General features: G+C 39.8%; 2 protein-coding genes across 5 annotated transcripts in view; one reads left to right on the top strand and one right to left on the bottom strand.

Moving 5' to 3' along the window:
* Positions 1-227: 227 nt before the first annotated feature.
* LOC117385486 (cAMP-dependent protein kinase inhibitor alpha-like) lies at positions 228-3,061 on the bottom strand. The gene is made up of 3 exons (XM_033982776.2): positions 2,763-3,061; positions 2,195-2,385; positions 228-1,384 (listed from the first exon to the last, which is right to left on the bottom strand). The coding sequence occupies exons 2-3, from the start codon at positions 2,355-2,357 to the stop codon at positions 1,314-1,316; spliced, it is 234 nt and encodes a 77-aa protein (XP_033838667.1). The 5' UTR covers positions 2,358-2,385; positions 2,763-3,061; the 3' UTR covers positions 228-1,313.
* Positions 3,062-4,996: 1,935 nt separating this feature from the next.
* The window catches only part of ctnnd2b (catenin (cadherin-associated protein), delta 2b), a 132,422-nt gene continuing 113,616 nt past the window's right edge, over positions 4,997-23,802 (top strand). For all 4 annotated transcript variants that reach the window (XM_055228278.1, XM_055228275.1, XM_055228276.1 and 1 more), the window contains exon 1: positions 4,997-5,199. The gene's annotated coding sequence lies outside the window, so the exon portion shown is untranslated. The remainder of the gene's footprint in view (positions 5,200-23,802) is intronic.

The following is a 23,802-nucleotide window of genomic DNA, read 5'->3' as shown; positions in this document are numbered from 1 at the left end:
TGCCTATTTATTGATGGTTTATATTTTGCCCCCCAGCGACCCCTGGTGTTCAAAGTGCACAATAGCAACTGATAAACAGTAACTATCAAATATAAAAACTACTATATAGAATCAAATCGATGTTATTGTTTATTTAAAATTATAATTGTATAGTTTTTGGGTTTTTTTATAGTGCTGACAAAACCACACAGTCACAGTATCACAGTACTGGAGTTTAAAGAATGGTCATTTATTATTTTGCCACCTGCTTGTGTAAAAAAACAACAAAAAAACAAAGAGACAAGCACCGTGTGTGTACATTAACATTAGCAGTATCATGCACCTGCCTGGACAGTACATGCTGGAAAATGAATGAATCGTTTACACAGTGTTTTTATATCGAGTAACTAGTCACATGGCAGTTTAAGGCCGGATTATTATAAAAGATTATGTTGATATTTTATGTGGTGTTTATAAAATGATCTACATGCAATAATGATAAGTAGACACACCACAAAGCACAATGGCAGAGGATGTTAGTGTCACATAGAGGAAGTTATGTGTGTGTTTATGCTTGGCAAAAGTACTTAAAAAAGACATTGCACTACCATCATTCATCTTTCTTCTCTATTTTTGGCCTATTTTACCCTTTGATATACAACAGTGGTCTATTTTCACAGCTCGATATTTCCCCTGTATTTGTTTTTTCTTAACAGCATTGAGAAAGGAAGCACAAGTTATTGGCTGTATAACTGTTTAAATGTTACTCTTACTATTATACTTATATATGGCAAATCGATATCTTTTTTCATTCTCTCCATTCCACATGTCTTTTCTTGAACATAATAAATTGTGCAATTGTTTCAATGATACATTTTAGTTTGGGTTGGTAATGGAACAAAGAAAAAAAAAATGTTTAAGATTTTTTTTTTTTTGTACCATGTGGTGCAAGAGTTACTAATTTACCTCACTAAAAGGGATCACTTAGATAATTTCAGGTACTTTTTTTGTTTTTTAACAAGACAGGAAATCATAACTTCTACTATTGCAGAGGTCTATAATCTCCAGGGATTCTAATCTTTTCTTTGTTACATGTGAACACCATAAACCTGTCGTTTGCACAGTACAATAAGGAACAACTATTTTCACTTGTAAGAGCACACATGTTCATGTCACAGCGATGTCTTTTCAGTGGTCCGAGTGTCTTTTATAGGTCCTTTAGTGTTGTACAATGACACATCCGCAGCCTCTACCCTCCAGCGCCGGATCCACACATTGTGAATGGCTTTACAGTGTTGAAGATCCTTGTGCTGGCTGTAACAGTATGAGTCAGGTTAGCTGTTCCTCTGCCCGGCCTCCCTCTGGGCTGAGGGCATGCTCTGGCCGTCCTCTGCTTCATCGCCTTCTGTAGAGAGAAAGAAAAAACAAAACATGATTCAAGCATTATTACTGTTTCAAGAATACTGCTTGATGCATCGGATACATTGACAAAGGATACAGCATTGTGTGCAGTTCAAATTGGGCTGGGTAATGTGAGGATAAAAATCAAATCAGGATTATGATTCACAGGTTCTCTCTTGAATGCAGCTCCATGCTCAACAAAGACATTTCCCCTATTGGCCTCAGCAGTACTCTGAAGTGACAGGTATAGTGAGCCGATTACAAGGAAGTGTAATCGTACAGAAAAAGCTGATAACTTAATAATCTCTTCAAGGCATTAAAAAGATACTAAGTCTAGATAAACCATGATAAAATAAAAAATGAGTTTTGTAGATTCAAAGGATGATTGCAAAGAGGATGTATGCTGCACTAAGATTGTAACATTATTTCTTTTAAATATTACAATCATAAAAATTATTAAATCAATTGGTGCTGTGTAATTTGTTTTTAATAATTGTTCACAGTTGTTACAAGAGTAGACATGGTTACAGTTGATTTTATTTGTAATTTAGTTTTATCATAATTAGTTCCAGTGTTGCTTGCTAAATTGTAAACTTAGGCGAAATTCTATTCATTTTTGTAGAGCCCAAAATCACAGTAGCAGTCGCCTTGCAGGGCTTCACAAATTTGTTGATTTAACCAACTGAAAGTTAGAAAATCAAACCAGCATTATAACGCTGGATGTGTAGAAGGTCATGATAGAGACTAAAGACTACTTGCATATACTGATATATGAAGTAATGAGAGACAATGCAGTGCCAACACTGTAACATACCTCCACCTCCGGCGTTGATGTGCAGTTGGGACAGGGACAGTGTGAGGGGCATCTCGCGTCCGTCTGGATCTGTGGGACTCTGAAGGATGTCATGCATGGCGTTCCTCCGTCCTGTCCTGCCCGAAGCGATGAAGTCTGCATATGTGGCCTCAACATCAGACATTGCTCGTACATTGTTCAATCAGCTGCACCTGGATAAAATAAGAAAATCAAGTTTTCATTGCATTCATGTAGCGCTGCATAAAAACATTTTACATAAAGTGACTAGTGGAATAAGTTTTTGTATTGGCCTATAAAGATGACATACAGAGTAATCCCATACAAAGATGAAAGAGATAATGGGGTGTGGGACGTTCTTATTTATGAGCCACCGTGACATTAACAACAACCACAGCGCATTGTAAAGATGGAACATACTGATGCATTAGTAGTGACAGTGAGTGCTGCTGGTGAGACAGGCTGAAGGGAATGAGGTGAAACTACAACAGGCTATAGGCCAGGCAAGCACACAGTTGTGGTGTTTAGCGACATGGATCTTTCTAGAGTATAATAACACAGAATAGCCTACCTTGTGTGACAACAGTCCAGTGTTGTGAACCGGCTACATGCTCAGGGAGTGACTTCATCTACAGGGCAGCGCCATGGGCCCAACAGCCCAGCAACAAAGCCTCAACCAAACAAACACAAGAACACACGCTTAAGGTGACGCACGGTGCACGTCTGCAGGTTAGAAATGCATCGTGTCTTCAATTTAGTCAATGCGTAAACGTAATAAAAGCATTATTGTCCGTGATATCGGTAAACGGTTTGGGGAAAGCCAGAGTCGATTCTCCACGGCCGTCGCATCTTCCTCCTTACTGACCAATCAGAGGCCAGCTGTCATAATCTGAGCGCTGATTGGCTGTCGCACACAAAGGGATGCGAGGAGAGCTCCAGGCAGCGACAGGGATAATACTTCATTTAATGTCAACTTATTAAACTATGCTTCAGGATTTCATTTACATAAACCTACACAAACACACACACACACACACACCTTGGTAACAAACGCCTATGTTATTCCGTATCAAATATTTCAAATGGTGGTTTTGACACTTCCGAGTAACTAGAACCAGCCTATTCTACATGAGTGTGGTCACCTTATTTTGTTGTAAAATGAGATACATGAGATATATTTGCTTTGTTAACAGTTGGCTGTGACTTGATGATTCGGGATACCGATGATATCATCACTAAAGTGCTGTTTATTTTGCAATGCATTTTCAGACCACACAAGGGCGCCACGTGACCTACAAATTATTAAAGAAAGGGAGGAACTAAATGTTACCCAAACAGCACACCACCTGTTGGCGAAGTGATTCTCCTCTTTGTTATTGGGCTACCAATGGGAATGGGTCTATTCTTTGTCAACATAAGTATGGTAGGCCTACCTTTTTATAATTAGGTCAATATGAGCCTCTCGTGTTTTTCCTGATTTTATTTTATTTCTGATTCTGTGTAGCTCTCTAGTGTAAGCGTAGCTTGTATTCCAGGTTTAATTAAAGCATAACATAAATGCATCTTTTAAAATGACTGTGTCTCTCTCTCCATCTTCTTCAGCCACAGCCTCTGCAGTGATGTGTTTATATGAGTCCTAGACTCATCCTCTAACACAGGCAGTATCTTCAGTTGGAGCACGTCCTCTCCTGATGGACACTGAGCAGCTCCACTGGAGCAGACAAGTGGAGGGCTTAAGGGGACTTCAGTTTTTAGATTAGGTCAGATGAAACTTTAATGATCCCTGTGGAGATGTCAGGTCATTAGAGGAAAGAGAGCAGATAAGAATAGCTCACATGGAGTAGAGTGAAACAGAGTGTTGAAGAAGTAAAGCATCTTTTGAGTGCTTCAACCACTGTGAGAATAAACAGGGAAGATAAAAATTAATCATAAAATTTAAATATTATTGCTGATGATTTTGGTGTTAGCGCAAAATCTGAACATTAATTTATCTTGTGCTATCAAGCAAACAGTCTCATGCACAAACAATGTGTGCAAGATTTAGATTCCCATTGAAGCTCTTGACTGTGGCAAAAAACAACTCCCAGCTGAGTGCACAAAGAAGTGCTAGACAAAAGAAATTGTGAAGGAGACAAATATAGACTGAGCCAAAAATGAAAAGGAGATGCACAGTCAGATAAACAGGGTGAGACTCAATATGTCTCCTATTGTCTGTTCATTTCCTCCTTTCAAGGCACGTTCCATGGTTTAGAAATACAAATGTTGAATTTAAAGCCGCCCTTGAAAAAACAGAAACACACCATACTGACAAAAAACCTCTCAAATACATTGACTTATTTGTTTTTGCTATTGCTATATTGCTTAAAAGCCACCAGCACAACACATGGATACTCTGTGAAGCATCAAAACATACTTGAGCCTTCAGAAAATGTATAAATCGACTATCGTTTTTGTTTCCCAATGAAAAGGTTGCTTAATAGAGACATTTTATCTCTGACACGTGGTGAACAGCACAATGATGGTCGTCTTCATGCATCTTCCACATGCGCAATACCTCTCATCACCTGTAGGAGTCGCTGCTGACGCTGGTACCTGGTTCTGTCTGTCAGTCCGTCTGGCAGCAGTGTGGTGGGTGAGGAGGGGGGTAGTTACGGTGCGAACCAGAGAGATAGAGATAGAGTGAGAGAGTGGGAGAGAGAGAGAAAGCTCGCACCTCTGCCGCTCTGCCTGGCTGCTCCTGTGCGCAGTCCTCTGAGCCACGCCGCTTCCTCGTCCCCTCCCTCCCTCGCGCACAGCTGGCTCTCCTCAGCCCTATCTGTTGGATGCTGGCTGCGTTTGCCCGGTTTCCTCACCGCTACTACGGACTATACTTTGAAGCAGGAATGATGGTGTATCGCCTACTTTGCATGGTGTGATTTTGGGGGAAGCACGCGTCGGAACCGGAACGGGGAGTCCAAGGAGGGAAGAAAGAGAGACTCTCCATCCCCATCGAGGGAATTGATTTTACAGTAAGCAGCTGCAATGTCATCCCCCCGTTTTTGCTCGTCTCGCACCTCTAAATGCTTGGGGTTACGTTGCCTAATATGACAGGATGCTGGGAACATGTCTGGTTGCTATGTAGTGCTGCTAAGTGTGTGAATGGTCGAGGCGTGCAGCAGAGGGACTGTATGGGGTGCTGTGTAAAAGCGTTGTGGTGCGCTCGCATTGATCGTGGGTTGAAAATGGAAAACCCCCGTTCTAGGTCTATCCATCCATACTCGCCATCCTTTTAGCCATCCTGCCATCTATCCAAGGACGGGGTGTGTGTTGTGTGGGGGTTGCATAGGAAGAGGAAAAGAGGAGGGATAGAGGGAGCGAGGGAGGAGGGGTGGATTGGGATGTTGCTGTTGTGAAATCGGCTATTACTTTCAGATTGACCTAAATATCCCATCATCAGCGCCTAAATAGACATACGGCATCGTGACCGCGCTATGCTGCTTTTCAGAGCCGGAAAAACAGACCTAAATAGTCCCATTGCCTTGACTTGCCTCAGCCATCACATCACGAGGCATGTGCAGGGATGAAGAGCACCTTGCTGCTGCTTGTCTGCTTGCTCCAAAAAAAATAACACCGTGGTGCGTTTGTAAGCGGCTCCAGGCTGTTTTTCGTCCCCTACGGTAGAGTAATTAATCTCATTCATCACGTTGCCAAGAAGATTACTTGTGATGTAGGAAGAGGAGAGCTTCGTCACTATTGAGTGTGAGTGACCCAAGGCCAAAGCATGATGCAAGGTACATGGAAAAGGGCATACAGACCTGAATGATCTCAAATGGATGTATTTCATTATGACCATGCACCCAAGATAGTAACAGCTTTCTATCCTTATCAGCCTTCACTCACTGACCGCATCCACCATATCTCCTTTTATCATTGTTCATTCTCTAAAACACATTTCATACAGATAGTGATCCTGTTTTGACATAAATAATTGACCACTACAGGTGAAAACTGCAAATGCCACAAACACATATTCTTCAGTCTTCAGTTGGAAGCCTATGGTTGTTTGTTTGGATGAAGTTTAATGCCACGTTATGGAAGAATATAGACAAGAATATAGGTAACACCACCAGAAAAGTTACTCAGTGCGCCCCTAGCAACTGTTGCAAAATCACAGCTAAGATGGAGGAGATGCCCAAGACAACAAATGATGGTGCCATGTGAAGGAAGAGCTTTATTGAATAGCAGTGGTTCAATGGTTTAATGAATTTGCAATGTACAGACAAATGAAAAGTGTTGTTCAGGGACAGCTGTGGTGGTCCATCCATGTGGTTTCTTCTTTTTTCCTTGGGGTGTCATAGTCCTTTAACCCCCTGGTGTGCAGCGGTTGTGCAGGTCGTATATACCCGATGCACTCCCTTACACAGCCTTCAATAAACTCCCTAGATTTGGTTGTTTTATTTTGCTGTCAGGTGATTATTTCAAATGGATGTGCAATTACAAATGGTCTTTGAATGATTCCCTTAAAGCTGTTTTGTATCTGATACAACCTTATAGGGCAAACCCATTTTGTTTCAGCTTCGGTGTAAAAATAATTTGTCTTTGGTCACTAAAACACCTGACAACATCAGTTTGGGAGGTGCTTGTTGAAAGTTGAGAAATTGGGCTTTTTGGCTGTGGCTGCCTCCAATACATCAAGTTACCGCTGACGACTTTGAAAGAAACCTGGTTTGTAATATGGGATGGTATAGTTTGTATAGAATGACGACAGTATTTTATCAGCTGACAGGTTATAATGGCAGTGAAGTGAATATATGGAACAGATCTTGAGCATGATATTTGTGTGCAAGACATAGAATTAAACAATTTGCTTTTGCCGATTTTACTTTGGTCTTATATCTGTGTAATACCTCAGTCACACAGATAGGTTCCATAATGGTCCATGAGTATATACTAGTCTAAGTGGTCTTATACTTCATTTCTGTCCTGTGAATGTAGCTTTTTTCTTGATACTTGCTCAAATAAGTATCTAATTTCAATGTTAGTTTAGTATTTTACTACTTTTGACAACCCTAAGGCCTACATATCTTCCACAGTTTGAAAATCAGGTACCCAGCTTTAAGGAAATATGAAAATAGAAGAATTAGGCAGCCATAATGCTATTTTTGCCTAAAGCTGGCAATTAGTTTTGATCATTATCACACTTTATGAGTACCAAAACACATCATTCTCGCTGTTTGGGATTCTCTGCAGATTCTCATATGGTCACACATCTCACAGTCTTGTTTTCCAGTGTGCGTTTGGCCTGCCACTGTGCGCACAAACAGCTTGTGTTTACTGGCAACTTTTGATTTTACAACATCTCAAAAGTGAACATCCAAGTTGAGGTTTCACAAACAGGTAAAGCAGCCAGCCCAGCCAGCCTAGCCAGTGTCTCTGTTACACAACATTAGGCAGATCAAAGAACCACTGATGCTGCTGCTGTTTACTGTAAGATGCTATGGACCATTACAGGAAGTCTGGGGTCCCTTAGCCCCCTCCTCCCTCTCTCCCCTCTCCCTGTGTGTGTTGGACTAATAGCTTAGTGAAAGATGCTAGTAACCATAATATTACAGTTTTTATATTTAAATAATTGTCTAAGATGAACTATGTAATGTTGGAAAATTCTTAATAGCTTCCTCTCAAGATAAATGACTGCCCTACAGAAAGAAACAGGGGCCAAAAAGTTAAGTTTCAACATTTAAAAATGCTAAGAGACTGCCGTTGAACATATGCTGCTCTTAAAACATAAAAAAAAAAAAGTTTATAAAGCAATAAAAGCAATAAAACCTTTCTTGTCAAAAGCAGTGTTCAGTTAAAGGGCATACATAAAGAGTACACATCACCATCTGACCCACTTTGGTGCTCATTTTACATATTTTACTTACTTCAAAGTAAATGTTGTTCTGCATCTGTGACAGCACCCTGTGGATTTCACTGTACGTATGATAGTTATTTGAAACAAATTTGTATTAAAAATAGCAAATATGTAAAGGAGGTCCATAATCTTTGAAAGTGAAGAACAAAAATGTGAATCCAGGAAGTCAAATTTTAATGCTGGGCTGTGGAAAATAAATTATTATTTTTTATTTTAAGTTCAAATAGTGAATTTATTGGATCTCTAGTTAGAACACAGTGTAGTAACCGTAGTAACCTGATAATCTTCATTGATAACCTTGTTCAGTAAAAGGGGCAGACAATCAAATAAAGGGCAGGGACATTGCTTGTTGTGGGTCATTGTGTTGTAATCGCTGCATCAGATTCAAATCAGAGCTGGCGCCTCCCTCCTTCAGTGAGGTGATGGTGGAGATATCACGTATATCCTGCATGGTCCAATGTCTCTTTATTGTCTCAAATGGCCCATGGCACTAACAGAACATGCTCAAAGTTTATTTTTGTTAAAGATGGTAAGGGCTCCACAATTCACTACTGGCCCAACTACTACTACTACAAAGCACAACACAAGCTTATTTCTGCATGGGACCCACTTTATAAAAGTCAGTACCTTACATTGTCTGTCCTACTGAGTTTTCTTTTTCCATGTGATTCTTTGAGTACTTGGATGCACTCTTGTACATCTCTCAGGGACCTCAGTGCTCAGTGACAGATGGTGATAAAACATCTTTCATATTTAAATAGATGCTTCTTCCGGTCCATCCTTGCACATGACATGAGGTTGACTAGCTCATCACCGCACACATTTACTATAGTTTGAGACTCAGCTTTGCAATTTTCTAGATTATATTTTATGTCCAAATCTCCCAGCAATATTGACAAAAAACGGATGTGTTAATATCTCCAATTCCTAAATTCTTCAGTTGACATTCATGCGTGACACAAAAATACTATGTCTGTATGTAGTATGTATGTATCTTTTAATAATGATTTAACACTTTTTTGCAGCTTTTTCTTAATAGGCCCATATTACGCTATTTTCTGATCTTTGTTGTAATGTTTCCTCATCAAAAACATACCTGGAGTTTTGTTTTGTTTAACACATAAACTCTGCATATTTAGGCTGAGTTCTTCTTTCAAACCACCACCTTGTGATGTCATGTGGTAATACAGGAAGTGCTCCACTGTGTTTTTAAACTCCACGCACCTTCACTAGAATCATTTGGATGATTACAGCTCTGGCCTTACCGATTTCTACTGAACCAAACGTAAAAGGTAGCTTGAAAACTACCACTACACGACATCACAAGGTGGAACAGAGCATTTTGAGCTTTGGAGCTGTAGACGGACTAATAACAAAGTATTACTCAAACAAATAACAAAGAATTACTCAAAGATGTGTGAATATAACAACATTATAACATGACGTAAAGCTCAGAGTCAGTTCAGCGTAATATAGGACCTTTCAACATTTTTCTACATGTGGTAATTTTTCCCATCTTCAAACTATTTCAGTATTATTTTGTATAGTATTGCTGGGTTTTAGGTGACATCACAACTTTCTATAAGACAAGAATATTCAATACAGATGGAGGGTGGCAGCTAAAATACATTGCAATCATATGGGAAACCTGGCTCTTCTGGGACTATGACGTCAGTGTTTCAGAGTCTGAAGACCACCGTCACACACCCATCTCTTCTGTCAGTGAATATAGCCGGTTTACTTTCCTGACACTTTTCACATTGTCCATAGTTACGGATCACACAACTCCAGTGACACCGTGGTTGCTGAGCACTTCCTCTCTGGGCTGCCTGGCTAATGGAGGGGGCTAAAACAGGTGCACTCTGCGCCTCTGTCCTGAGTGCTTTTCCCTCTCCTCCCTCGGCCTAAAGAGCAGAGCAGAGCACAGCGGGGTAATGGCTGTTTGTAGGACACATCGTTTTTCACTTGTTCGTCTCACTCCACGCCTGAGTGGCTACTTCAGAGTCTAAAAAGCCCCATGACTGCAAAATTACCTTTTATCTCTATTTTTCAACCTCCTGCCATAGTTTGTATAACTGCAAATAGGAAAAATGCAACCTGATTTAAGTTAGTATAGTGTGAAAAGAGGGAGAGGTGTGCCAAAATCCTTCAGCTCTACTTGCGTAAATAACAGTTTCAGTTTATATCATGTAATTAATCAAGCTACACAAATAGTATTCATACCATTGGAGCTGTCCCATATCCAAAAGGTCCTGTTCTGTTACTCCTATGGGACATTATCTTGTGTCATCTTAGCTCTCACAAAGATTTTGGCGACAGTAGCTCAGTAGATACAGGATTTGTCCATTGACACAAAGTTTGGTGGTGGGATTCCAGCTCCCACAGGTGAATGCTATTGTTGTGTCCTTCGGCAAGACACTTAAGCCACCTCGCTCCCAGTGTCTGCATACATTGGTGTGTGAATGGGTGAGTGGTTTCTTGATGTAAAGTGCTTCGAGGGCTTTGAAGGTGGAAAACCTCTATACAAAAATGAGACCATGTGACCATTGTTTGTATAGACTTGCATGGATTTTTGGAGTGTCATATGATTGTAGTGTCAAAATATATGTCTTTTTTGTTAAAATTGCTAGCACTGGTTTTAAAAATATACACATAAGTAGGTTTTATAGTTTGTGTGCAGCATTATAGCCTTGATAAAAGCCATGTGTGTCTAGTGTAAAATTGGGAATACACTCCACAATTTGCAGAAAACACGATTTATCCTCTTGAAATCCCTGGCCCATAAGGGGAAGCTCTTGGTCGCCGCTCTCCATCACATGTTTACAGCTAATTGGGACTCTCCCCTCTCTGACCCCTCCCCCCTCGTACACAAAAAGAGTCGTCCCTGCCATGACAGTGGAGTCCGGCTCATTATCTATAACATAGGTCTGCCTTGTTAAAGCGTAAACTGTCAGACTGCACCTGGCTAACATCACCACCACCTCAAAAAAAAAACAAAGCAAAAACAGGAAATTCTGGATCCTGTTGCCAAGGTAACCACAACTTGGCAACAGGGACTTGGCCACGTCCTGCTCTGCGGGGGATTGATTGGGTGAGCGATGCAGCGGCTGGGTGGATTAGGAGGAGTATTATTGTCTGCTAAGTTCGTAGACACACAATAATGATGAGATTCGGGAGAAATGCACACCTTATATACAGGTTTGTGATAAAATGTCAATAAAATGGAAGGACAAATGTGGCCTCGTCTTTGGTTTCGAGAATTGAAGTATATACAGCTTTTTTGGGTTGTTTGCTTCTCAGCCACAGGTGATATTGCCTGATAATTTCATTTCTACAAAATACACAGGGTTGGATATTTTTTAGAAGCCACATATTTTTCTGTAATGTCTTGGTGTTCTTTGTTCTTTAGTGAATATATCAACAGTGGCTTAGAAGAAAAGGCAGGAGGCAGAGCGGGAGGTAGCAGAAATGTTAAGGTTTTCTTTGGGGGTAACCAAGGTAGATGTCAGTGTTCCTGTAAATATGATAGAAGACAGACTGAGATGGATTAGGAAAGTTTAGCAAAATCCCAAAGAATGATGCTGAGATTAAAACTTCCAGGCAAGAGGCCAAGAGAAAGATCAGAAAGTGCTGTTAGAGGTAGTGAGAGAAAACATGGCTGCTAGTTATCCCATATTACACTGTTTTAAGATCTAATCATTTCAGACCTGTAATTACCAAGCTGTACTGAACAAAAGGTAAAAGGCAAGATTAACTTGAAAACTATCACTTCATGACATTACAAGGTAGGACAGAGCATTCTGCGTTTTGGCGATATAAAGGATTACTCCAAAAAATTTTGAAAGAATTAAAAACACAACACCAGGTAACTTTTTGATGGGGTAACATTTTAGCATGGCTTCAAGCTCACAAGAGTCAATTTTTTGCAATGTAGGAACTTTTAATGACTTTATACCGTAGTAGATTATGACTGAAGTAAAAATAATATAGTTGTTTACATATTTTGTGAATACAACATGTCATGATCCGCACTGTCCGCTCCTGGTTTTCCTCCCTGTGTGCTCTTCCCCCTCCCTCACCTGCTTGTACCTGGAGCTGGGCGGAGCTCTCGGCTCCTCCCGTGCGCACCTGCTGTCCATCTGGCTAATCACCACACCTGCCGTGGATAAGAGGAGATGGGGGAAGACACTCAGTGCGAGATTGTCTGCATGTCCTCACCCTGTCTGTGTCGTCCTCACTTGTTCCTGTCATGCTCCAGCCCTGGATGCCTCCTGCCCGCTCTGCCCTACGCCCGTCTGGTCTGCCTGTCGTCCGGTGGTCCCTTCATGTCCCCGGTCCCTGTGTTTCCTGTGTTCCTGCTCCCCTGCTCACCTCCGGATCACCCGCTGTTCGTACTTTGTTCAATTGTTACAATAAATACTGTAAATCTGCCCCGAGTCTGCATCCCTTGGTCCGCTACACACACCCGTTACGACACAACAGAATAAATGTGCCGTGATAATGACCAGTTATGCCTATATGTTCAGCTTCTGTGCTGACAGGTTTTGGATCTACTGGATCTGGATTTACTTGTTTATGGACAGACTAGCGTAGTGAGTCACACAGTTACATTTGGTTGACAATCTATCATAATCATTTATCATACATTTATTTGCCTTATTCTGGAAGTTGCCATGGGTGCCACCATTGTCGTTCGGTATTTTGCATCGTGGAGGTACTGATCTTAACAGCAAATAAGTTCTATACAAATTATAAAGATGTTTTAGAGTCTTCCAGAGAATAGGTGCACTGTGACTTGTTGGTGCACCTATTCTTGAACCTTAAACCTTTTACACAAATCAACCAACTTATATATAGGATTTTAGCATCAAAATTCTCCATTGAAATGAATTAACCAGAAGTGCCACCACAAAGACAACATGGTTTAGTAGTATTTAGAGGCAAAAGTGGGCAAGGTAGAATAAGGGCAATGAAAATGTGTGTAAATACTGTGTAAACTATTTTAAAAATTAAGAATTCTTGTGCAAACCATCTGTTTTATGATAAATTATAGAGTAAAGATGCAGATTTCTTTGTCAAGTTAAACAGGTGGGAGGAGAAACATGGTTTTCAGCACATTCACCTGGTTGTTCCACTGTTGAAGCAGGTGTGTGGGTGACTTTATGCAGTGCCCTTCTCTCGTTTTGTTCCTGGACTGACCGCCTCTGTGTCCTCCATTTAGCTTTTTAAAAACTCCAATGTGGAAGTGGACCTCATTCATTCTATTATAAAACTGGAGAGTTTTAGACAGGGAGAGGTTCATTTGGTTTAGTGTGCTGTGGAGGTACAGTAAATGTGGTAAAAAGGTACTAGTAAAAATAGTAGTAGTTGTAGTAGTAGTAGTAGTAGTACTTGGAGGAGGAGTAATAGTAGTAATAATAATGAATGAGTAGTTAGTGTTAGTAGCAAAAGACAAAGTTTAAATCTGTCAACTGGACAAATCGTAAGCGTGAAGACGTTTCGCCGCTGATTTAAACTTGTGCAGTTGTGTTTACTTTATTTTTGTATTTACTAGAGTACTTACTTGACAATCATAGACTGTATAAAGAAGTGGACTAAGTGAGTGTGACGTCACCCATATCGTTCGTCTCCAGTCAAATGAAGCTCACAGACGCTAACAGTTATAGGGGCGAGTTTGGAGCCATTTTAGGAATTCCAAGCGCGAGTATCATAGCAACCAAAGAGTCAATCCGGAGTGAAGCCGTTGAAGTTAACGCCCCTTCTCACCGGCACCGCTGGTTTAGCAGGCAGTGGGACTCTTAGCAACACTGTCAGTCAAAAGAAACGCCTGATTTGTCTGTTATTAATGTTCATATCTTGAGTTACGGACACAATAGTGAAATACCAGGATCATGCAGGGCAACAAGTTTGTACCTTTGCTGATTGAACAATTATTTTTGAAAATGACCTCACAGCATAACACCTTTACTCATAGATTTTAGTATTTTCTATGTGTGCCAGCTTTATAAACATTTTTCTTTGGATGCATTGACTCATGAGAATCAGAATAGTCAAAGTCATGGTGGTATAATTGTGTGTGTATTTTATATTTCTCTTGATTCCTTTTACACTGCTGTGAAATCTTCATCTTTGTCCCCGTCCGCCCCTTTCTCCACAGTTCTATTGTTTGTCCTGGATGTAGTTTTTTGCTGACAAAGTACTCTCCATGGAGACTGCACAGTATCAATGTATTCTTTCACTTCAGGCTGTGTCCTTGAAAGGTTTTCTCATCATTTTCTCTCAGCAAATATTTGAGACCAAAAGAGGTGGCCAGCATACAAAATATTTCAGATTTACCCATAAATTTAGACATTATCTATACATTTTATTAACTGAATATGCATTTTTAGTCATTGTAAGTTAGTCATAAATGCTGCTGATAGTGAGAGTCGATGAGTGAAAAAACAACAACATTTTGTTCTTTAAAAAGTAACAAAGTGTAACGTGCTTTCAACAAGTCTCATATCTTTGCTCATTAATTATGTCTGGAAGGGCATCTGACATAAAATTAGTCCACAATAGGAGATTATGATGACGCAGACTTCCACAAACCATTCCACTATATTCCATTGAGAGAGACCCAAACTTTTCACAGGCTTTGTTTTGAATTTTCTAAGCATTTTTGAAACTTGAAAGGGCAGCTGTGGTTGCCCTTGTCCTCATTAATTCCTCACCCCTTGGAGACATTTGCTTGCTTGCAGGTTTTGTAACATTAGCCGCTTGTGTCGCGTGTGTTTTTTTGTGTATATGCTGCTGTGTGTGTGCGGTTGTGGCCGAATTATGGGAAGTGGCGTCTGGCCCAGTGCTGCTGTGCTTTGTCTGGCTCTAATGCCTCTTTATTCAGTGTATAGTCCAATAGAGTCACACCCAGCCAGCACTCTGACAGCCACTAATCTGCTTTTTATCTTTAAGGTTTGCTCAGCACTTCACTGTCCCTATCAGAGCTGTGGAGATGTGAGTCAGTTGCCCTGCACTTAAAAGGCTGCGTATAGTATTGCTATTAGTTGTTATTGGGTCTTGTACTAGTGAGGCAAGTCCATTCTAATGAGGTATTATGGACAATGTGGTTCTAACAGCTATCTATAATATGATTACTCTAAATTCATTATCTGTAATACTTGTGTTCTAGCAAATACCTTTTTTTTGCTTGAACTGACAATACACGTTGATCTATGCCAGCACAGAGCATTAAAGATGGGGTGCCTGACCTTAATTAGTAAACAAAGAATTTCCTGGAAATAGGAAAACGGCATTTGTGACCAAATTAGATCAGTGCTACCTGCTTGTAATCATAAAACATTGTATTGATCATAAACCCAGAAGAAAGAATCATAAGCCTTCTCGTAAGCGTAAGGATTTAATCAGAGTTAGCGGCCCATCTGAGCTTTACTTTGCTCATCTGGAAAAGCTGTTCAAAACCTGTGCACATGACTCCATTCCTGTGAATAGTAGCTACTTACAAGGGTTTATGTGAGCTAGTTATATGTTGTGTACATTTAAACACCTTCTTCCTCCTTTTTCGCTTTGAAAATCAGGTAGTATTAACATACAAAAGATCCTATGGCAGGTATATGGATTTTTGTGGACCACTGCGATGCCGATAAAAGAGGCTTTGGAGTTGCCAATGGCCGACATAAACAGCCGATATATTTAGTGATGTAATAATAAATTGTAAATCTTCAACTGATTATAGAACTTGGGTTTGGCTCTATTAAGTTTTCAGTTGAGTTTATTTAGGCTACATTTACTTTGTTTCTTTACAGTTTTAAGGATAGTAGATGGGCCAAGTGTTATTTTTGCATGACAACTTAAGCAGGACTTTTGTTGCTGGCCTAATCGGCATTGAAGTTAACTTTTATTCTAGAGTTAGTATAGTTCAGAGTACTGGAGCATTTAAACTTAGCTCTGCCTCAGAGCAGCAGAGGTATGATCAGAGCAGCAGTACACAGCGGTATAAACGAGCGCGTGACTCTGGGGCTGCATTCAGGGGAAGTACAGCATCACAGACACATAGACAAACTACATCACAGATACATTTTGATGCAGCACCATTAGGACATGAATCTGTCTGTAAATTGGATTAAGTGTAATATAGAGAGTCTAAGCTTTATAACGAAGTATAACATGCCCACATAGACTATCGGCCCATATTGTCAAGATTTTGGACAATTGCTGATAAGTTTCCAAGTGGCTATAGCGAACAATAATATCGGCCAACTGATATGTATTGGTTGGGCTATAATAGAAACTCAGATAGGTTCATTACTCAGAACAAGAGAGTCTAGTTACAGTAAAAACAACACTTGATGAGAACTCTACATGCAAGATTATTATAGTAATAGAAGGAAACTAATTTTGCACTTTTTCAGTTTGAAACAATAACCCACTGCGGTATTGTCCTGACTGAAAGATGGCATTGAGTCACAAAGGAGGGAATTTGCAAAGAAATCATTTCCTTCTTGTCTGTTGTACAAGCCTGTGTGTGTCAGTTAATCCTGGTGCCACAAAAGACAGGATGACGCTGGAGTTTGCTAACACCGAGGCCCTTTGTGTCTGCAGATGAGTCATTATTCATTATATGTGCTGACCTATCACACATGCAGGTAATTACAGCCTGTCAAAATGCTCTTCACTGCAAAACTGCTTTTAAGGAAACTGTTTGTCATATTCAGGTGGCAAATAATGAGACACAGAATCAGCCCCTAACCCTAACCCGCTCCACTCCAAACTACAATCCTAAATGCCCTGAACAAATGCAGTCTCAAAAGTTTGAATAACTCAAATCCTGTGGTGATCCAGCTTGCATCACATGGTATAACAAGTTCAGTCTCTGGAGAAATTCCCTTTGACAAATAGGCCATGACTGTGTTGTTTCAAAGAGCACATGGACAGAATAAAAAACAAATGCATCGTCAAGCATCTGATTCACATACAGCTCATATACACAATGTTGCCTTATCCTGATTGGCCATTTTCTCTTTATTTCTGCTCTAAAGAAAATATTTTAGGATAAATTAGGTGATAAAAATGCATGTTCATGTTGCACTCCCTGCGCCATCTGCAGGGGTGCCATCATGACTGCAAATGTTACTCTCTGCCCCCTTAATACAGATGAGGAATAGAGTTGTCATCTCAGGAAAGCTTCAAGGGATTTCTGTTTCATGGCAAGTGTAGCATCTCGATGACTAAGCAGTGGTTTATTGGCAAGGGTCAGATCCTGTGAGATGGTAACATCCTGCTCACCATGTGTTAGTGTGAGTGAGCGCATGAGTTATGGATGGGGATTCCTTATTAGTGCTGTAGTGCGATAACATGAGTGTACTTATCTCGACCTGCAGGCTAAATGAATGGATATCACTGATTCGACACAGGGAAACTCTGCCCTCATTTAACTTGTTTCTCCATGGCTTAATTAATAAAAGACAGTAATTAGACACGAATGCATTGGAGAAGCCCGTAGTGTCATGGCTGTATTCTTTGAGTCACCTCTAACCATAGATTAAAGAATTTGTAGAAAGTATTTGACAGCAGGATGTCAAAAGTTCAACATATGCCCGCTGATCTGAAGGCTAGTGGTTTGATTTCCACTCTTGACATAAACATCATCGTAAGTCATATCCATTGACCCACAGGTTGGCGGTGCAATTTCAGCTTCCACAGATGATTACTGTCATTGTGTCCTTGGGCAAGACACCCCCAGTGTCTGTGTGAGTGTGTGAATGAGTGAGTGGTTCTTTTGACTGCCTTGAAGGTGTCTGTGTAATTAGGTCTAATACATAATAAAAGCAAAAGTTAAATCTGTCAACTGGACAAAACGTTGTAGGAGTGAAGACGTTTCACTGCTCATCCAAGCCGCTTCTTCAGTTCTGGTCAGATTGCTTGTGGAAATTGCCTTATAGCTATCTGAAGGAAGGAGCTAATTACACTGAAACTGTAAACACCTATTGTTTACAGTTTCAGGTTTAATGGCAACATTCAACCTTTAATTGCCCTCGTGGCTTGCTCTATTGTTCTCTTTGTTTGCTTTGAGTGAACCAGTTTCTGTCTTAAAGTGTTTGTAGGTTTGAAATAGACCAGAATCTCAGACTGAAGTTTTTCAGAGCTGGTGTGTCTGTAAAATTCCACATTTTCAGTTGTATATGAAGTAATTATCTCCCATATACAACTCCATACTCAGACCCAAAACAAACAAAGGAAACAAAGAGAACAATAGAGCCAGCCAATAGGGCCATTAAAGGTTGAATGTAGGCCATTAAGTCTGAAACTGTAAACAATAGGTGTTTACAATTTCAGTCTAGTTAGCTCCTTCCTTCAGGTAGATACAATGCCTGCCCAAAAAAAAAAAAAAAATCACCACCAAAAAAAAAAAGGTCACACACATTTTGTTGGACCGCCTTTACCTTTAATTACACTACACATTCTCTATGGCATTGTTTTGATAAGCTTCTGCAATGTCACAAGATTTATTTCCATCCAGTGTTGCATTAATTTTTCATTGCATTGATGGTGGTAGAGTCTGACCGCTGCACAAAGCCTTCTCCAGCACATCCCAAAGATTCTCAAAGGGACTCTGTGGTGGACAATCCATGTGTGAAAATGATGTCTCCTGCTCCCTGAACCACTCTTTCACCATTTGAGCATGATGAATCCTGGCATTGTCATCTTGGAATATGCCCGCACCATCAGGGAAGAAAAAATCCATTGATGGAATAACCTGGTCATTCAGTATATTCAGGTGTCAGCTGACCTCATTCTTTGAGCACAGACAGTTGCTGAACCTAGACCTGACTCGTACCTATAGGCTATCTATTTGCTTAGTTAAATCCAGTTGGCGACTATTTTTTTTGGCCAGGCAGTGTATAAGGGAGTGTCCACCAGCAATGTGACCAGAACTGAAGAAGTGGCTTTGATGAGCAGCGAAACGTCTTCACTCCTACAATGTTTGTCCAGTTGACAGCTTTAACTTTTGCTTTTACTATGCCTTGAAGGTGGAAAAGTGCTATATAAAAATGTGACCTGCTACAACTTCTTTTAGGATTGGTTAAATGCATTGGACACATTTATAATATATACCTTACATTTATAGTACTATTTTATGATTTTGCATACTCTACGGTATAATTACCACTCACCTCTCACCACTTCTCCGCCTGCATGTTGACGTCGCTAATTCTCTCCAAAGCTAATTTTAAAAGCCCTTTAAAGATAAGGGCATTGGCATTTAAAACCTGCTGTTTGTAAGTATCCTCTTGGGTTGGAGCACAGATACGAGCTGGAAAGTGCAGGGGGAAGTGACGCGCTGGGGACTAGGAGGCAACGGAGGCTCTATATGCACGGAGCAGTCTTCAACACTGACTGTGCAAACCAGTGACACATGAAATATGAGAGACAGTAGCACTCCTCACTATTTATAGCAGCTGCCGGAGAGCCAGAGAGATAGAGGAATCTGCCACACTACATACACTCCAGGGCAGAGCTAGCATCACTTTTTCACTCACTAAAGAGGAACAGTGACCAAGATGTGCACATATGTCAGGGAGATTGCCATGCTACAGTACTAAAGTAACCAATGAATTGCACCACTAGCCTGTAGGTCTACCAGCTGAACTACTGTGACTGTGCAATAGTTTACTCAGATGTTTTGCGAAGAAAATGCTTTTACCCAATAGATGTCAAATTGGGCAGTGCGAGTAACAATGGAATCATGTAAAGTATTTTTGATGGTAACAGTGGTCTAATGGTTGTTCACTGCCTCACAGCAAGAAGATCCCAGGTTTAATTCCAAGGCTAGTTAGGGAGTCCATGAACCTTGCATATTTTTTTTTCCAGTTTTGAAAATTCCTATCAACCTCAAATAAGTCCTCCTAACTCCTAATTAGGTATTCCTGACCATGAACCTGTAGCTCAAGGTCTGGAAAACAGTTCCTATGCAGTGTGGTTAAATCCAAAGGAGAAAATGACTCTATGGTGATAAAAAAAATGCACCTTAATGATGGATGCACAATGTAACAGTGATCAAGTAATATAAGAATTAAGTTAAATTAAGTTATTTTTTTCTTGCGGAGAGTGCACCACCTGCTTCTTTCCTCTGGAGATGTTATTGCTTTGCGTGGAATGTTCCACAGTATGGTATTAAACTTAAAACATTCACTAAATGCATGTAAGAAAGATAATGGAAGGTATAATGTCATACTGTGGCATATTCAAGACAAATCAATAACATCGCCATGGAAAAATTAGGTACCCTACTACATATTCCTCCTTAAAACACGCATGCAAAACAATGAGATCTCCATGGAGCCCAGAAATGTTGCATAGTGAGTTTATTTAAGATAACAAACCGGTGTCATATTCAAACAGATGCTTTGAGTGAGGCCCAGGTCCATGGTTTTGTGTTGCCTCTGTGAACACTCAAACCAACGCACATCTCCTCTATGTTGTTGTCGAAGCAGCTGAACTGTCTGAGGGCTGCTGGGAACATGACAGCATGTCCTGTTCTTCTGGAGAGATAATTGCGAGACGAGGCCAAAGAAAGACTGTGGCAGACCAGTCTCACGGCTCAAAACACTGTGTTCAATGTGTGAGGCTTTGGAACGGGAGAGATTCAAAAGTGTGGCTGAGCAAACAGACTGTTGGGCAATAACCACTCAATATTGTAGAAATTAACAATTCAATGGAAAGGCGCAAATTGCTGAAGACAGTAGAAGATTGGCATTGATTCTATGCTGTAGTGGGGAAGATATAGGTCATCCAGAATCCACTTATTGTTGTATTATAAAGACACACCCAGGATATGCATTACAGAAAAATAAAAGCATTTGGTTGGAACTGTCTCTATCTCACAGCGTGACTGGACCAGGACAGAGGCTCAGAAGGTAGAGCAATGGTCATATCCCGAAGATTGATTATTTAACTGTTGCTCCGTCCTGTTCATACTGTTCAGCGGGTCCAGAGGGAAATCAACCAACACTGCCTTATGTGTTGTTGGAGGACAGCTGATACTGTATGTACAATTTGCTTTACATTGCTCAATGAAGTCTTTAGCTATACTATAAAGTACTGAAACTGCATTTGTTCTGACTGACCTCTGCTGATGATGTTTTCTGATGTTATTATGTTGTTTCCTCATCACAAACATACCTGGAGTTGTGTTTTGTTTGTTTCACACATGTTTAACACACAAACCCTGCATATTTAAGCTGAATTTTTCTCTCAAACTGAAAACACTCAACATTAAAAACATGGCTAAAACCTCACGAGAGACAATTTTGTGTGATGTAGAACCTTTAGGATCTTTAGCTTGATGATTTACTTCAAAATCAGCAAATCTCCCTAGTTACACACTAACTTATATTATGTCATCATCACATTTTATAACATGAACTTATTTTAGCCTTTTGATCTGGCAAAGAAACAAACCCACAAATATTTAATCTTTTTATGTGAATAATACATTCTTTATTAGTACGTCTTCTCTACTTCTCATTCAGTAACTCAAGTTTTCTTTCCAGAGGTCTTGGCTGCATTGCTCAAATTAACATTGTCTCCTGTGATGTCACTTACTCCAGGGATAAGCTGTTCAAAGCAGGTTGTTACCTTATGCATAGCTACTGGATCTAGTGTGTGTTAGCGCCGCTCAAAGCTGCCAATGCTAATTCTGCCACTGCTAATACTGCCACTGCTGTGAAACTACTACAGGAGGTCTTTGTAATGTTGGCCTCCCTGTGCCGCAACCTTACAGCGATGTGATGGTTTATGCAAATATATAGCTTTGGTAATGGTAGTGATTAAAACAGACACAATCGTACTATTATTTTATTACACGGTTGGAAGAGTCTCAGAAAAGATTGTCTATGCTAAGATGGTATTCTTGATGTTTCAGAGCTGCATAAGTACATTTTCCAGCAAGTTATACTATGTTCTACTATGGAAAGTAGCTAATGAGGCACTATTGTGAAAAGCAGAGAAGTAATTGTTACCGCTAACAATTGTGCAAAGTAATTCAAAGTGCTTTACAGAATAAGAAAGACATTAATATCACAATACAAACTAATGAAATCATAAATAATCATCATAAAATTAACATTAAAAGAGAATAGTGCAGACTTTACCTCCTTAGGGGTGACAGTAGCTCAGTAATATATATTTTTTTTTTGTTATACTATGCTTAAAATATATTATGGCATTTTTAAAGGTGCCCGTTTCCATGTTAATAATACTGTTTTTCATAGAAAGCCCCACAGTACGGCATTAAATCTATCCATCTTCTAAGAGACAAACAATGGAATGAAGTACATTTTCGAGGTATTTTGAGTAATAAAAACATGTAAATGAATAGATGCAAAATAAACGTGTCAACTTCCATACTGTAGAGCATTGCAAAAATAACTTCTCCATGGAAACAAGTTGAAAAGTTGCAGAGTGCACCTTTAAGATAACATGCCCCAGTTTGTTCAGCCATCTAGTGTATTCATTCCATCATGTGAATATCACTTAAATAGTTTTGTTGTATTGCTCAGTGTGAATTCCTCTGTGGTTTTGGAAAAGGCTGTTGTGAGTTTTAATTTGTCTTAGCCCACTCTTTATCGCCGTCACTGTAACCTCTGTAATTATCGCATGTGGTGAAGACGCTTGCTCACCCGGAGGATCTGAGGGAAAGATGTTTAATTCATGATGGCGATCGTATTTTTAGCTGCCGGGGGCCTGTTGTTTGGAGACAGAGATGTATCGTTAAACAAGGGATACTTTGTAATGAAGAGGAGGATCAAGACTTGAGTGAGCACTTTGTTATGTGTTTTCGTTTTAACTTATATCCACTGGGAGGATGCGCTCAACAAGGTTTTTGCTTTTTTAGACTTAAAGTGCATACGGCAGCTTAGACTACTAATTTCTCTAAGACATAGTTAACATCATTAGATTTAAAGTGTTACTAAGAATTTGCCAGGTCTTTCCTGGTTTTGTAATTTTGGTTTCTAGTTTATGATTTTACTTCCTTGTTGGACATGTGCAGAAGATATGACACATGTTACCTAGCAACCATAATGTTAACAAGGGCCAAAGTTCTCTTAATTTATGATTTGACAAATAAAAATAAATGACAGCACCTTAATGTTTGTTAAATTAATGCTTAAACTGTCAGAACAATGCCTTCCTAATGCATAAATTGTCTTTGCATTTTCATATTCCATCTTCACAAACTGCCACTTTCACAAATATAGACTAAAATGATGATAAATAGTCACCTCAAGTGCTATCCCACCAAACCAAGTAATAAAAAATAAATATCTTAATCTGTCAAATGCACTTTAAGGGAGGCAAAGCACACACAGCAGATCAAAATTGGGACTAAACCTGGACTAGACCAGGACTAGAACAGGACTAAACCAAGTCTACATTTGGACGATAATTGACTGAAACCAGGAGTGTGGACGCACCCTTAAAATCTACATAATCTGAAGTATTATACATTATTATATACACCTGTGGATGTTTTCAGCCAATACTGACATCTGATATTTGACTTGCTGTTAGTGGCTCATACAGTAACTGATATTTATCAATACCGATATTAAGCTTTTAAAATCTATAGTATAACCCAAATTTATGTTAAGTTATAATGAAGTTTACAATTAACCTATCAGTTTTGTAAAAATAATAACAAAATGTATTTATAGGATAT

This window comes from Periophthalmus magnuspinnatus, chromosome 17 (genome assembly GCF_009829125.3).
Source record: "Periophthalmus magnuspinnatus isolate fPerMag1 chromosome 17, fPerMag1.2.pri, whole genome shotgun sequence".
Taxonomy (NCBI): domain Eukaryota; kingdom Metazoa; phylum Chordata; class Actinopteri; order Gobiiformes; family Gobiidae; genus Periophthalmus; species Periophthalmus magnuspinnatus.
The sequence above is the reverse complement of the archived record's forward strand: the minus strand, read 5'-3'. Positions and strand labels throughout refer to the sequence as shown.

What these genes read in the sequence shown, in the direction of transcription:
- LOC117385486 (XM_033982776.2), bottom strand. Translation starts at nt 2,357, where the DNA reads ATGTCTGATGTTGAGGCCACATATGCAGACTTCATCGCTTCGGGCAGG. An exon ending in CATCAACGCCGGAGGTGGAG is followed by an intron (nt 1,385 to 2,194) that starts GTATGTTACAGT and finishes TTCTCTCTACAG; the next exon opens with AAGGCGATGAAGCAGAGGAC.